At 48.1% G+C, this 15,522-nt stretch overlaps 1 protein-coding gene across 1 annotated transcript in view; it reads left to right on the top strand.

Moving 5' to 3' along the window:
- Cdh13 (cadherin 13) overlaps positions 1 to 15,522 on the top strand; it is a 940,941-nt gene that overhangs the window by 822,313 nt on the left and 103,106 nt on the right. The window contains exon 8 of the mRNA XM_057754115.1: positions 14,671 to 14,811. Coding sequence (XP_057610098.1) covers positions 14,671 to 14,811 — 141 coding nt within the window. The remainder of the gene's footprint in view (positions 1 to 14,670; positions 14,812 to 15,522) is intronic.

The raw sequence follows: 15,522 nt of genomic DNA, 5'->3' as shown, positions 1-15,522 counted from the left end.
AAATGCAGCAGCCAAGGCAGGCTGCAGGAAGCAGAGTCGGTTGGGCTTTGTGTGTTCGAATACCGTACTGATTAAGCACCTGAAATTAATGGGCAGAGGCCATTAACAGACAGAGCCCTGATGTTCGGCCAAGGTCATAAAACAGAAATTGCTTCAAGTTGCAGACATTTAGAACCTAATTTTAGAAACCTCCGCCAACTCTCTGTGGGCCCCTGTGCTTTTTGTCATTGAGAGCCTATAATTGAATTTTCTAGACATTTTGACCAGAGTGTAACTTTGTGAAGCCGATGATGCAGCAGAAAGCAATTCTGAATGTGAATCTAAAAAGCGCTGTCTCCCGCTTTGTGATGAGCAAACACAGCGAGCCTCCCCACTCCTCACACTCAATCTGGGGGAGAGCGAAGAAAAAAAATGCCCGCCTTGTGATTAGGTATAACCTAGAACACTTCATTTAGAGTCTCAGCAGATGACTTGATAACAGATTTTATAAAACCTTAACATAAGGAGCCCCTATAAAACGTATTATCTTTTATTACCCATACAGAGAATGACATTTCAGATGGTAATAAATTGAAACCCAAGGAATGCTATCAGCTCTCACACTGCGCCTGGGAAATGATAGGAATGCGAGTGTCCTGATTTTGTTCAGTGGCAAAGGTGTGTTTCCTGACCAGGGTCCTCTGAGACCTGTCTTCAAGCTGGCTTCCCCCGAGGCTCCTCTTAGCAGGGTTTCTTGTCACCCTGCTCTGTTCATTTTGGTTTTGTCTTGTTGGTTTGGTTTGGTTTGTTAAAAGCTCACTTCCATCCAAACCTAGACACTTGGGAGAGAGTCCTCCTGAGCTTTTTTGTCTGTCCTTCCATCTGACATATTTCAGGCTATATATGAATGACCTAAGTCTGAGTCCTGGGTCAGGACCAGCCAGGAGGCATCTGGGAGGAGGGAAGTAACAGCTAGCCCACCTGTTCTGAGCCACACAAAGGCTCTGTTTGTATGGACCCTTCTCTGCCGGGAAGGACCGACCTGCTCCATCCTAGGAGACGGAAGTCCCCTCGCGCACTCTATGCCACATCAGAGTATAGAGGCTTCCTCTCTGACTGCCAGAGACTTTAGGACAAAATCTGGGGCTCCAGCAGCCCAGACAAGCTAAGCTCATCCTCTCGTCTCATCGAGAAGGGCAAATGACAGTGAGAAGAGAGAGGAGGTTTGATTCACACTGGAATAAAGGGGAGCTAACCCCAAGTCTGACTTTGGGGTACTGCGCATGCCTTAGGCTCAAGTGAAGGAGTGATTGGGGAAACAAGGCAAGGGGTCACACAACCTTCAGATCACATAACCCTTCCTGTCTGGTTGCTCGTGGCCCCGGTTCTGGGTCTGTAAGGTGATTCAAAGACATCCTCTTCATTGTTAAAAGACATCCTCATCTTTGTCACTGCATGACAGATCAGTCTGGTTTCTACTGGACAATGGCTTCTGCTCTCAGGTGTGTGTGGCCTCTCCATTGTAAACAACTGTACTCCTTTGGGGGTGGCCTGACATGCAAGGCTTTTGTTCTTTGGGGAACTGGGGCAACTCAAGAAGAAATGCTGGAGACAGTGATTTATCTCTGTGCCTTTGGGGAAAGGAAAGGAGACAGACAGACAGAAGGCCAGGCTGCTGAGCTAACAGGTAGAGCTTTTGCTTCTTGCTAAACCCAAGTGAAGACCATGCTTTTCATCAAAATCAGCTTCTGTGTGTATACGTACATGCATGTACACGTGTGTACACACATGCACATGAGTGCAGGCACCTACAGAAGCAAGAGGAGACCCGGGGTCAGCGTTGCAGGCAGCTTGTGAGCCTCCTAACTTGGGTGCTGGAAACTGTCCTCTAACGAATAGTATGTGCTCTTAGTCGCTGAGCCATCTCTGCTCTCAGTCCCTTGTCCAAGGCATTGTCCAGATGACACCTGTGAACCAGTGACCTCCACAACCTGAAACAGTGATCCTGAGGCCAGCTTTGCCATGCTGGCCATTCCCTAAAGAGGAGTGTGCCAAACACTGGGTCAACTTGTCTCCAAGGGCTGTGACCCAATACTTATGTCATGGCAGCATCTTGAGCCCTCAGAACTCAGGAGCCAGGCACAGGGGATCTGGTGGGGAAGGGGAGCTGAAGCAGGTCCTTGACTTCTCCAGGGACTAGAACAGATGTGTGGAGAGAGACTGGCACATTCAGAGAAGACGCTGCAGGGAGTGGGCTTGCTATTTACCACACTGTGTATGGGAGGGGAATAGCTATCTCCTACAGATTTTTCAGGAAAGGTCTGGCTGACATTACACTTCGAAAGAATGAAAAGAAAATATTTTCCACAGATTGGAGACAGGGCGGAGGTGGAACTGAGAAGGAGGCAGCTAGCAAGGCTGGCCCCATACAGAGCTAGATGCTCGTGGGCACCACAGCTCTTCAGGAATTCCTGTGACTTCACCTCACTCCAGGGAGGACAGTTTCTGTTGTCTGCCCAAAGTCTGCTCACCTCAGAGGTCGTGATTTAAAACACAGTCCAGAACTCAAAAGTCCAAGATAAGTCTCACTGACCTAAACATAAGGGGTCACAGGGTGTGTTCTGGCGAAATGTTATGGTTTTGATTGTTCTAGAGGCCTTCTATATCCCATGCCACATAACCCCTTCCTTCCTCTCAGAGGACCCTCGCCATGCAGGCAAATATGGGCTTTCTCTCTGTGTTGATTCTTTCTCATGACTATGACCAAATACCTGGCAACAGCGGCTGGGAGAGAAAGTGTTTCTTCCGCTCACAGCCCATCACGGTGAGGAAGGTGTGACAGGCAGGATGTGAGGCAGCCAGGCACGCCGCGTCCTCAGAGAGCAGGCAGGAAGTCGTGCCAGGCCCAAATAAAACCCCAAGGTCCACTCCAAGTGACCCACCTCTCCCAACTAAGTCCTGCTCTCAAGGTTTTACAGATTTCCCAAACAGCACTACCAGCTGGAGACCAAGTGTTCAAACTCGTGAGCCCGCGGGGAACAGGTCACCGTCAAACAGCATTTCCCACCTCCTAATCCTGATTATGGCCCTTTCTCCACGTGAGAAAGCCTGTCATTATCTCCAGGAATGAGGTGGGCATAGCTTCAAGAGGAGAGGGTTAGAGAAAAACTGGATAACAGGAGCCAGAATCCAACTAGGTGCATGGCCCTCAGGTGTCCATAACCTCAGGGTGGGGAGCTCTTACTCCTGCCTTATCCCCAGCCACACTCCAGCTCCTTAAAGGGAAAGAGAGCATGCTTCACACACCTCCTGTCCCCAGCGTCCAGAACAGACTCCTGTGCACTGGCTGCACTTAAAGCAGCTCTAAGGTTAATAGTTTCCCACTGATCCCAAACTGAAGACCCCGCCCTCCACATTGTCCTCACAGCCCCAACTCTCCACACACTGTGGGTTCCGTGTCCACTACCTGACAACACTCCACAGTCTCATTCCAACGAAAGCATCTGCGTGTCGGTCCCTACGTCAGACCTGATTCCTGATGCCTGTCTCTACTGTCTAGTGTGATACCTGGCAGTAAATACGGGCCCAGTTAACATTTGCTTAACTAAATGGGCTCTGTAGCTCTTAGCCCATCCTCCATCCCCTCTACCCAGATTGTCACCAGTGTCGTTCTCGTAACGTCCGTCAGTCGTCACGGATTGTCTTTCTGTTACTTGGTCTAGAATAAAGCATCAAAGGCAGGTCTGAAACACTCTATCCCATCCCTGAAGAGTTACTCGTATGTAGTAGTCACCGGGTGAATGGTTCTGTGTAGCCAAACTGAATGTCAAATGTGGCCCCGCCCGTGGTCTTCAGGAGCCCATTTTCCTAGGTACACTGTGAATGCCATGGGCGGGTTATTTACTCATTGCTAACCTCAGAAGCACACTTTGTGCAGAAGCATTTGATCTGCTTCTGGTGTCCCTCAGCCTCAAATCCATCACTTCGGTGATTCCACCCCCCATATGTCCATGAGCTGTGTTTATTTCCCTTGCTGCTTCTCCACCCTGCCGGCGTTGTCAGCAACCACTAAATCTGGGGAAATGAGCTCTGCCTGCTTAGCCACAAGGCCCCAGCCAGGAATGAAGAAGCGGCAGGTGACAGCCAGATATAAATGTGCATATTAGCACCAGGAAGCCTAAAGACAAACAGAAGGCAAGCACAAACCTTTCCTGCCTGGGGGAGGGAGGCCCTTACTTACCTGCTGTGGTAGGAATAAGTCACATTTTATAAGGAAACACACTTGAGATCTCCTAGATTTAGAGACAGCCTGATCCTGGCCTCATGTGGCCCAAGTGGATGAATCAAAGTCCAGATAGACAGCAACTTGTTCTGCTACAGATAATACCTCTGCCAGGCCCTTGTGATATTTACAGAGCAGGCATTGGGAGCAGCTAGCCCGAAAAGACCATGGTTTCCATTTTCAATGTGTGATGCAAGAAGCTTTGCACTGATTGGCCGTTGCCTGTCCAGCCAAAGCAGGAGCATAAGTAGATAAAGGGATTGTATTATAACTGTTCATGGCTGTCAGTAGAGATAGCTGAAATATACGACAGTTGTGGCTGGAGCAGTGGCTCAGTGGTTAAGAGCACTGGCTGCTCTTGCAGAGCCCCTGGGTCTGGTTCCCAGCACCCATGTTGGGTGGCTCACAACCACCTCTAATGCCAGCCCAGGAGGTCCAGTGCCCTCTTCTTACTTCCATGGCCTCCTCCACTCTCACGTGGCACTCATAAACTCATACAGGCTCATACACATGCCCATAAAAATGACAAATAAATCTTTAAATATTCAACCACTCTTCCTTCAAACTTTCCTCGGCTCTGTTTACCCATGTATTTACTTATGTGTTTATTTACTTATTATTTACTTACTTGCTTATTTAGCTATTTGCTTACTTACTTACCTTTTGGTTTTACTTTGCTGGTGACCCAACCCAAGTCTTCACGAATACTAGGCTCTCTGCTGCTGGGCTCCGGCCTCACCCTTCCCTGACTTTCTATGCAGCATCTGCATTCTGGAGCACAGAGCACAGTCCAGCAGCTCGCCTTAGTTAACTACATGCCTCTTTCCACCTGTGTGTCACACTGAGCGGTCCTGATCAGTTAAGGTCAGAATATTTAAACACCCAAACTCCCGACATGACCAATCGAGAGACTGTTTCGTTTGCTCAAATGATGTCTCGTGGATCCTAAGCCGGCCTCAAATTCACTGTGTAGCCAAGGAGGATGACCTTGAACTTCTGCTTCTCCTGACTCCACCTCCTAAATGCTGGGCTTAGGTGCCCTGCCACCGACACCATGGCTTCCTCCGTGCTACATAAATACTCTACACACTGAGCCACATCCCCTGCCTATAGGGATGAGGTTTGACTTGTACCAGATACGCCACTCTGTGCCATCTATTAGCTTCTAAAAAGCATGCCTGTAATTGGCTAATTATGATATAACTACAATGGTCCCCATCAGAAGGCTCCAATGAGACATGGCCTTTAATCTAGAGGAGTTCAATTGTTATGGTCAAGGTGGCTATAAACAAGCGATGAGCACATATGACCATCACAGGGCACAGTGATCACCGAAAGAGAAATAGCCCGTTGTTATTCGTTGCAGCATAACCAATGACCTGGAACGAAATGATCTGAACCCATAGGCATTTCTGACTTTACAGTCCCTTTGTCCAGGAATCTAGGTGCTACTCAGTCATGCCCTGTGTTTATGGGGCTCTTGCTGAGCCATCCCCAGTGGGTTGGTCCAGGAGCTGCTGAACCAACAGAAGGTTTGTCCCTATCAGAAGGTTTGACCCAGGAAGGGTCCACACATTCGAGCTCGCTCAGTGGCTGTTGGCCTCAGCTTTCCACCACCTTTTCAAACAATGCTGTGCGAGTTCACTGGGTAACATAAGCCATGTGTCCTGGTTTCAAGGTGAGATGTGTGAGCACTTGGTCCCCAGATAGTGGTGCTCTCTTCAGGGTTGTCAGGAGCCCTTAGGAGGTGGAGCCTAGCTACAGAAAGTGGGGACCAGTCCTTGAAGGTGACAGCTGCTTCTGGTTTTAGCCAGACTTCTCTGTATCCTGATTTAGCAAGATGCAGCATATCACTGCAAGTTCCTGCTGCTGCATGCAGCAAGCCCACTCCTAGCCTGTACTGTCTGTCCCCGCTCCTAGCCTGTGCTGTCTGTCCCTACTCCTAGCCTGTGCTCCCTGAATCATGCACCAGAATAAGCTCTTATTCCCTTGGATTGTTCCTGTCAGGTACTTGGTCATGGTGATGAGAAAGTCACCAACTTGCCCTATTTTCATTGGCACATGCAGACAGTGAACATAGCACTATGGCTCTTGTAATCCCCACCCAACCAGTAAGTAGTACTATCATCCCATTGCCAGAGAGGAAGGAGAGGTGAGAAGTCCTACATGACTGGGATTGCTGGGCTGTAACTGGGAGGATAGGGGAAGTGGGGTGTGGAGGTGCTCCAGAGAAGGTTAGGAAGGATGTATGAGAAGGCCATATGGAAACCTACCGCCTCACAGCCCAGTGGGTTCAGGGTAATGATAATCGATTGAATACAGCTCCTCCCTAAGTGACAGCCAGTTCTATTCAGCACTTAGGTCTCTGCCTTCATGAAGGCTACTGCACACTGAATAATGAACATCAGCAAATGATCGGGAATTAATTAGCCTGGAGGGAGTAGAGATACAGTGTTCAAAGGTAAGAGAAAGCACAACGCCTAGCAAAGAAATCATGTCTGCATGAGGAGAGAGAATGGGTGAGGACGAGGCAGGAGAAGGATGGGGCTGTGCCGGGGAGCGGCAAAACCTTCCTCCGTGTAACATTGATTCCTTGATTCCCCCCCACAGCTACCATTATGCTTGTTATTAGTGATAAATGTTCCGTTAAACACAGGCTTATGTGGAAGTCATCGTCGCCATGTAAAACATCAAGGGCCCCCTGATTGATTAGCTGCCGTATTTAATGACACCGCTTGACTCTTTTTTTCAAGACGAAACGTTTGGTTTTCAAATCAGTGTGATCAGTGAACCCAGCCCATGTCTGTGGAGACTCACTGGAGGATTGCCGCAGCAGATAGACCGTCTCTCCCCCAGTTGCTGGGTTATCTAGCAGCGGTCACGGGAAGACTCCCAGGAGAGACCCCCCCCAACCGCAATGGACATGCATGGCTGTGGGACTCAAGCCAGGCGAGCAGCTTGACTCTCTTAGTTGCGTCTTGCAGATCAGATCGCTTCAAATAAAATCAGAACGGCCAATTTCATTTTCCCCAGGCTGGAACTATGCATTTCTCAGGCAAAATGAAACTCCAGCTCCCCAAAGTAAGAGCCAACTCTGAGAAGCAACAGCTTTGATTTGCAAAGGAAGCTGGGACTGTGGGCCTTTTGAGATACAATTCAGTTAGGAAACGGTGATACATCTTCATTATCAAGAATAGTAGTGAATAGCTCAGCTTGTGTGCTAAGTCCTGCTTAGGTGCTGGGGCCAAAGGTATGGTCCTTGCCTGGGAGAAATCTACTTGGAAAAATAGTCAGCGGGTATTTAGAGTAAAGCCAGACAGGCTAGGGAGATGACTCCACTGGTGACCTACTTTCCTCAAGAGCGTGAGGACCTCAGTTCGATCCCCACCATCTACAGAAAAGCTGGGTTTGATGGGATGCACCTGTAATCCCAGATCTGGATTGTGTTATACAGTCAAAGAAAGAAGAGCTGGAGTTTAGGAGCAGCAAACCCTGGGGCCCAGGCTTGTGTCTTTCCAGCCATGTTGGTGCCTTTCACATGGCACAGTTCAGAGGAGCTGTGAAATTAGTTTGACTATAGCCATTGCCCTTTGATCCTTGAACCAAGTAGACGGGAGCATCAAGAGAGGCCTGTGACACAGGAAGGAGAGGGCTCGGCACAGGCAGGAGAGGGCTGTGGGGCATCCACCTCCCTCTTTAGTTTGTGTAGAGACAGGGCAGCTAGGCAGTTGTGGGGAGGGCTTGTTCCTACAGAGACAGAGTGCCTCCCTGCTTCTTTAATGCTTGAGAAGGCTACACTGAACCAGGGAGTGCGGGAGAATTGCAGGCGGTCCCCACATTCTGTCACCGTGGCTCTTCATTCCTCCCAAAATCTGACTGTCCAAGCTTGGGTTCGTGAGTTGCTATGATTCAGTCAGACCAGAAGGGTGCTGAGGCCCATGTCTCTGTATCAAGGGTGTTTCCTAAAGAAGACAACCATGGCTGGATACTCAACTAATACCATCTGTGTATGTAACAAGTGTAGAGTGGCCACGAGGCATATACATTGGCCCATGAACTTCAAGTAAGAGTGACCACAAGGAGCTAGGGAGCCAAAAAATGACTTCTGGTAAAACAGCCAAGGTGGGAAATAGGACCAAGAAAGCGAAGCTTCCAAGAGCAATACAGGAGTATCGAAGCTTCCAAGGGGCGTCTTGTCTGGTGTTTAAATTGGAATGGCATCTCTGGGGTGCATGGACAGATGCTTTTACTGCTGCTTGCCTTCTTTTTCTCACTGTGTTCTCGTGTTCATATGTGCGCATATGGATGTACATGTTTGCATATGTGTAGGCACATGTGTATATGCGTGTATGTGCATGCACACATGTGAATGTCCCAACTTGATGTCAAGTGATTTTCTCAATTTTTCAGTTGAGGTGAGGGTCTCTCTCCCTGAACTTGGAGCTGCCATGTCTGCCTGGCTTTTAAGTGGTTTCAGAGGAGCATTTGTGCAGCGGATGCTTTGTCCTCTGAGTCACCTCCCGAGCCCGGCAATTGTGTTTGCTGCAGAAAAATCCCAAACCCTGTGAAACAAGCAAACTTTGTCTTAAAATCGCTTTCCACGGTGAAAACACAGAAGCAGGTGGCTAGCTGGCAGGAACCGGGCAGCTAAATTATGAAGGACTTATCCAGTAGCCTGACAGGCTTCTACCTAAGCACAGAGGTGCCAAAAACTGAGTGTGTGTGTGCGTGTGTGCGTGCGTGCGTGTGCATATGTGGGGGGTAGGGGGTGGAGGGTATCCCACCCAATCACTGCCCGTTTTAATTGAGTCTTAGGGTTTGTGGTGGAGTGGAGGGAAGGAAGAGGTTCCTCACTTTCCACTTTCAAACTGATGGCCCCATTTTTACTGTCTTACAATGATTGGCTATGACGTTAGCAATGAAAGCTTCGTTAATGTAAGCTTTAAGTTTGCCAGAAAATTGAGACTTCTGGAGCAGCTCATACAAACTCTACAATTTGTCTCCTTCATACTCTGATGGATTTCCTACCACTCTAATCAATCCATTTCCCATTACAGCCATAAAGTTATATTTACTCCGGGAGATGGAAATTGACTGGTTCATTTTATAAAAATTATTTGTACAGTTCCTTAGACAATAAGAGTTATGCTGGTGTGCCCTTCTTCACTTTTGTGAGGATTCGCACTCACCTCCTCTTTCCTCTGATTTGTGTGTGAACACAAGTTCCTCAACCTTGACCTTTGAACTATTTACAAAGGGAGTCTTGGGCTTGGGTGATGGCTCAGTCTACAAAGTTCTCCCCAACCTCGAGGTCTTGAGTTCCATCCCCAAAATCACATGAATCGCCAGGCAGGCTGTGCCTATGGGTAATTCCTGTGCTGAGAAGGAAATAAATCCATCGATCCCTGGGGCAAACTGACCTGTTGAACCTCAGCTTCCATTGAGAGACCCTGTCTCAAAAATCAAGATGAAAGCCAGAGAGATGGCTCAATGGGTAAGAGCATTTGCCGCTCTTCTAGAAGACCTGAGTTTGGCTCCAGTACCCACATGGTGACTCACACCCGTTACCTGAAACTCAAGTTGCAGGGGATCCAAAGCTGGCATCCGACAGCCAAAGAAACCTGAATTCATGCGCATATAGCCCTACATGGACACATAGTCAAATACTGAAGTTAAATGTTTATTATTATTATTACAAATTTTCACCTCCTCCCATTTCCCTCCCCTTCCCCAAGTTAAATGTTTTAAAACAAGGTAGATGGTAGCTGGTTGCTTAAGATTGATCTCTGGCTGGGCAATGGTGGCACACTCCTTTAATCCCAGCACTTGGGAGGCAGAGGCAGGTGGATCTCTGTGAGTTCGAGGCCAGCCTGGTCTACAAGAGCTAGTTCCAGGGACAGGCACATGCACACACGCGCGTGCACGCGCGCACGCACACACACACGAGAGGGGGTGGCAATCATTTTCTGCAGAGGAACAAGTTTCAATCTATTTGTCAAGTGACTGGACCGCTGCCTTGAAGGGCCTATTGTGCCACTCCGCCGGGTACGACAGACCTCCTGCTTTATTGTAGTAACCAGATGATCGATCACACCATTAGATGCAATATTAGTCAAAATTGCCTGGTTGCCCCTCACAGAACCTCTGAATCAAGCATCTTGGGGAAAGGAGAAATTCGTTCGTGCGCAGGACCCACAGGGTCTGAGAGGTGATGCTGTTGCAAGGAGCGCAGACAGTATTGCAAAGGCTCTGTCTCCAGAGCAGCAGCAGTGGAGGCTGTGTGGGTCTGTGCTAGGTCCTCTGCATGCATGCTGTGGTTGCCTAGTTTAAGGTTTTCGTGGGAATCCTAAGAGTGAGAGTGGGGGTATCGCTGACCCTTTCCCTCCTACTGGGTTGCCTTGTCCAACCTTGACATGAGGGTTTGCGCCTGGTCTTGCTCTCGTTATGCCATGTTCAGTTGATACTGCTACTCTTCTCTGACGGGAAATGGAGGAGCAGTGGATATGGGGGAGAAGGAAGATGGGTGGGGAGAACTGGGAAGAACAGGGGAAGGGAGGCTGGGGGTGCTGGTGGAATAGAGGGAGGGGTGACACAATCAGGATGTATTGTATTAGAGAAGGAGAGAGACAGACAGACAGTCAGACAGAGAAAGATTGGAAAGAGAGTTATGTCTCTACCTCTGGCTCTGCACTGTCTTCCTGATTGGTTGACTTTCCCTGGGAGGATGCGTCCGGACTGGGTTTTACCACCTCCAAGTTCAATAGAGGAGCTACTTTTCTCTGTGTATTCCGAGAGAAGTACATTCCAGATCCAACTTGAGAATTTGAGTTGGGTCACGTGCTCACACAGCCATCATGGACTCCTAGCTGACTACCTAGGCAAGGTCAGAGAAGGTTTTTCTTAAGGGTATGATAGTCCTTGGCTCACACACTTATGGTCCTGAAAGGACAGGATGTGAGCAGTGCATAGCTTCTGCCTAAAACACAAAACTGAACTAGGAAAAAAAAGCCTCAAGGAGCTGGGAAGCGGCTCAGTGCAGAAAGGGCTTGCCACATGGTATGAAGACCAGAGTTCAGATTCCAGCGCTCTCATAACAACCAGGCAGGTGTGAGAGCACACCTGTAAACCCAGCACCCAGGAGGTGAAAACAAGACTCCTGGGGCAAGCTAGCTAGATAGACAATTTGATGTACTCCAGGTTCAGAGGAAGACTCAGCCTTAATTTAAAGAAAAAAAAGTGGAGGGGCTGGAGAGATGGCTCAGTGGTTAAGAGCACTAGTTGTTCTTCCAGAGGTCTTGAGTTCCATTCCCAGCAACCTCATGGTGGTTCACAACCATCTGTAATGAGATCTGGCACCCTCTGCTGGCCCACAGGCATACATGCAGGCAGAGTACTGTATACATAATAAATAAATCTTTAAAAAAATAAATTCAGTGGAAAGCAATCATCATCAACCTCTGACCTCCACACACATGTGCAATTGCATGTGCACGCACACACACACACACACACACATGAATTATCCATGCCCTTCAACCAAGTAATTCCACATCTTGGGATCTTCTGTGCAAAGACAAACAAAAGCAAAAACTGAGCTCAATCTTTCCTGAGCAAAGATTTCATTGCTTTGCTATTTAAACTGTCAACACTAGAAAGAGACCCAGTAAGAGAAGATACCACACTAATCATACGCCTGCATCTGACAGAAATCTTAAAAGAAGCTCAGGAATATGTTGGTATACATCGTTAAGCATACTCTTCCACACTGGTGGAAAAAATCAACTTGACTTTTTATTCAGTCTTCGAGTGCTTTCAAAACTGTATAAAAGGCTTGGGAGAAGGTTCAGTAAAGCGCTTGACTTACAAGAACAAAGGCCTGAGTTCAAGCCCCACAACACCTGCTTTCAAAAAGAAAAAAGTCAGACATACTAGCTTAAATTTGTAAACCCAGCATTGAGGAGGCAGAAACAGATAGCCAACTTAGCCTACACGGCAAGCCCTAGGTGAGTGAGAGACCTTGCCTCAGGAGAACAGGTGGAAAAGACCTGAGGAACAACACTGAGCTGACCAACATGTGCATGTAACACTGGAATTTATGTGCATGTGTATACAGACATGTGTATTCATACAAATGCAGGCACACAGAAAATGAGCACCAAGTTCTATTGCAAGAGTGAAGATGATCTATAAGAGACTGAACCTGGAATGCTCGGGGTTTTGACCGGAACTTCTGGAGACACACATGAAGGATTTGGAAGATTGCCAGCACTAATGGACAATGGCCCCGCCAATGTGTTGATGATGGGAATCCATATAAAATAGCCTGACATTTTCCCATGGTACCTGACGCCAATTTGTCACCTGCACAGTGGGTGCCATTCCCAGCAGCATCAGACTGAGCATGGTGTCATATGCTGCTCACACTCAGCAGTTAAGGAAGCTCAAGACCATCAATCCTGATGGAGCTGGAGCGAAAACCTGGGTAACTCTATCATGGGAGCATGCCAGTACCCCTCAGCCACCAAGCCATTTAACCGAGCCTTTCCAACTCATCAAGTTGGTAGCTCAGGACCTCTTAAAGGACAGTCCGTTAAGAGTTTCTGTGGAGCTGGGGAGAGGTTCAGTGGGTGAGGGAGTTTGGTGTACAGGCATTAGGACATGATTTTGGGTCCCAGCACCCACACAAAAAGCTAAGTGTACCTGCAATCCCAGTGCTGAGAGGTTTTGCTGACTGCTCTCCAGGTTCAGTAAGAGACACTGCTGCAAAAGGAAAGGCCAGAGAGTGATAGAACAGGGTACCCAAGGTCTTTCTCTGGCCTCTACCACATGCACGCACACACACCCCACACAGAATCCATGGGAACAAGCAACTACCAACCCTTCACCACCTGAGTTTGTAGTTCTGGAAGGAAATGGGAGGTTCCCCGTTGTTGTTTGGTTCCTTGTCCCTTCGGAACCCTATTAATTACTGATTGCTATGAACCCCAGTTTTGAAAATCATCACACTGGCAGGCTGTAAATGCAATTATAAACACCTTCTATTTTTGTCGTTGATGGTGGCCTCACTCGAACTCTCTCAGTGAGTCATTAAGAAATCAATCCAAAGTGACTGAAGCAGAGGAGGAAAATGGAAGCCTTTATCTTCAGAGAAATTCTCTGACCAGGCTGGCTCTGGGCAGCTGTCTCCTTTTCTCCAACGTACTATGTCCACAGAGCTCTTACGTGACTCCACCCAGAGGCTCCTGTCCCAGCCCTGCTGTCGTGTGAGACAGCTCACCTTGCACTGCCAGCTGGTGCTACCAAAATGTCACCAGAGGGGTCAAAGTTACTTTCCTGTACTGCCCAACACAGACAGAGCTGGCCTGGCCGTCACACCCTGGGTTGGGTGCTCTTATTGGTGTCTCTGATCAGAGATGATTCTAGAAGTTTTCCATATAGAAAACACAGAGAGGTGGTGAATGAGTCTCCAAAGGAAGCACGGCTGCAGCTTGCCAGAAGTGGAGTTAGCCTATGTCCAGATCAGCTTCAGAAGTTTCCTTGATATGGCAAGGGTAGGCATGAACATCCACCATGAATATATGCCCACGCCCAGGTCATAGAACATTCTAGAAGGCATAAAATCTCCCTTTAACAATGACAAGTCAGTAGATTCCATTCTGGTTGCCATTTACAGTCTATAGATGCTATCACTCTAGAATGATTTCAAAGGTACATATGTTATGGGCCAGCTTCCCCTATAGTCAATTGATGACTATCCTAATTGTCATCATAGAACATCCAGTAACTTGTGGAAGCAGATGCAGAGATCCCCAACTAAGCACTGGGCCCAAGGTCCCTGGAGACCAGTTGATAAGAGGGAGGAAGAATTATATGAGCAAAGGGGTCAAGATCATGATGGGGAAACCCACAGAGACAGCTGACCCGAGTTAGTGGGAGCCCACTGACTCTGGCCTGACAGCTGGTGAACCTGCAGAGGACCAAACTAGGCCCTCTCAATGTGGGTGACAGTTCTGTGGCTTGAGCGGTCTGTGGGACATTGGCAGAGGGACTAGGATTTATCCCTCATGCATGAACTGGGATTTTGGAGCCTATTTCCTATGGTGGGATACCTTGTTCAGCCTCAATACAGGGGGAAGGGGGTTGGTAGGTCCTTCATTAACTTGATATGCCAGACTCCCCATGGGAGGCCTTATCCTTTCTAAGGAGTAGGTGGGGGGGTTGGATGGTGCGAAGGTGGGGGAGAGAAGGTGAGGGAGGGGGAACTGTGGTTGTGGTTGGTATGTAAAATGAAAAAACTTTTAAATTAAAAAAAAAATGTTGTGGCCAATTAAAGACTAAGGCTCACCAGTTCTCCAAAACAGTGCCTCAGATCTAAACCCCTTCTTTTCCGGTGTTTCTTTGCTTTGTAGACTCTGGAAAATCCCAAGTACGAACTGATCATTGAGGCTCAAGATATGGCAGGATTGGACGTCGGATTGACAGGCACAGCCACAGCCACCATCGTGATCGATGACAAAAATGACCACTCGCCAAAATTCACCAAGAAAGAGGTAAGCTCCAGGGCCATGTCACAGGGCCCCTGTGACTGCTGCGCATCTAAAATGCCTGAGCTCTGGGAGGCAAAGGGCTCTTGGTCATCCATAAGAAAAAGTAACTTCCAATCCCGAAGTGCCATCTCCACGGCACGGTGTTATTGGAGTCCTTTTGCAATTGTGGGATAAGAGCAGATGGAGAGACCAGTCTGAACAGCAGCAAGGAGGGAGAGTGGATTTTCCTGGTGATTGCATGGTGACCCATGGACATAAAAAAAAAAAAAAAAAAAAAGGCTTAAGTTATTGTGTGTCGAGGACCATTGTTTATCGCAGGCATGGACCATGTGCTGTTTCCCATTTATGCCTGTGAGGGACTGAGATGTAAGACCTTATTCTACTGCTGACTTGGTGTCTGACCAAGAAGTCACGAGCATTATGCGTGGGATGGACGCATGCTAATGTCAGGGCTTCTTAGGTCAGAGACAAAGCCTCATATTTGATACCATTCCTCCAAAGCTAGTTAAGGGTGTAGTAAAGCGTGTACTGCTTATGAGATGTTGTCGGGATGAGGTGGTAGAGAGGATGATGGGGCGGAGATGGTTTTGGAGAACATGCCAATCAAGAAGATGAAGGGAATAGTGAGGACCATGTCACTATGACAATGAAATTCTAAACATGGGCCATTCTTATCCAAAGGACCATTCCATGTTTTGTGAATGAGAATGTGCA

Source organism: Chionomys nivalis, chromosome 21, assembly GCF_950005125.1.
Source record: "Chionomys nivalis chromosome 21, mChiNiv1.1, whole genome shotgun sequence".
Classification (NCBI taxonomy): Eukaryota; Metazoa; Chordata; class Mammalia; order Rodentia; family Cricetidae; genus Chionomys; species Chionomys nivalis.
The sequence above is the reverse complement of the archived record's forward strand: the minus strand, read 5'-3'. Positions and strand labels throughout refer to the sequence as shown.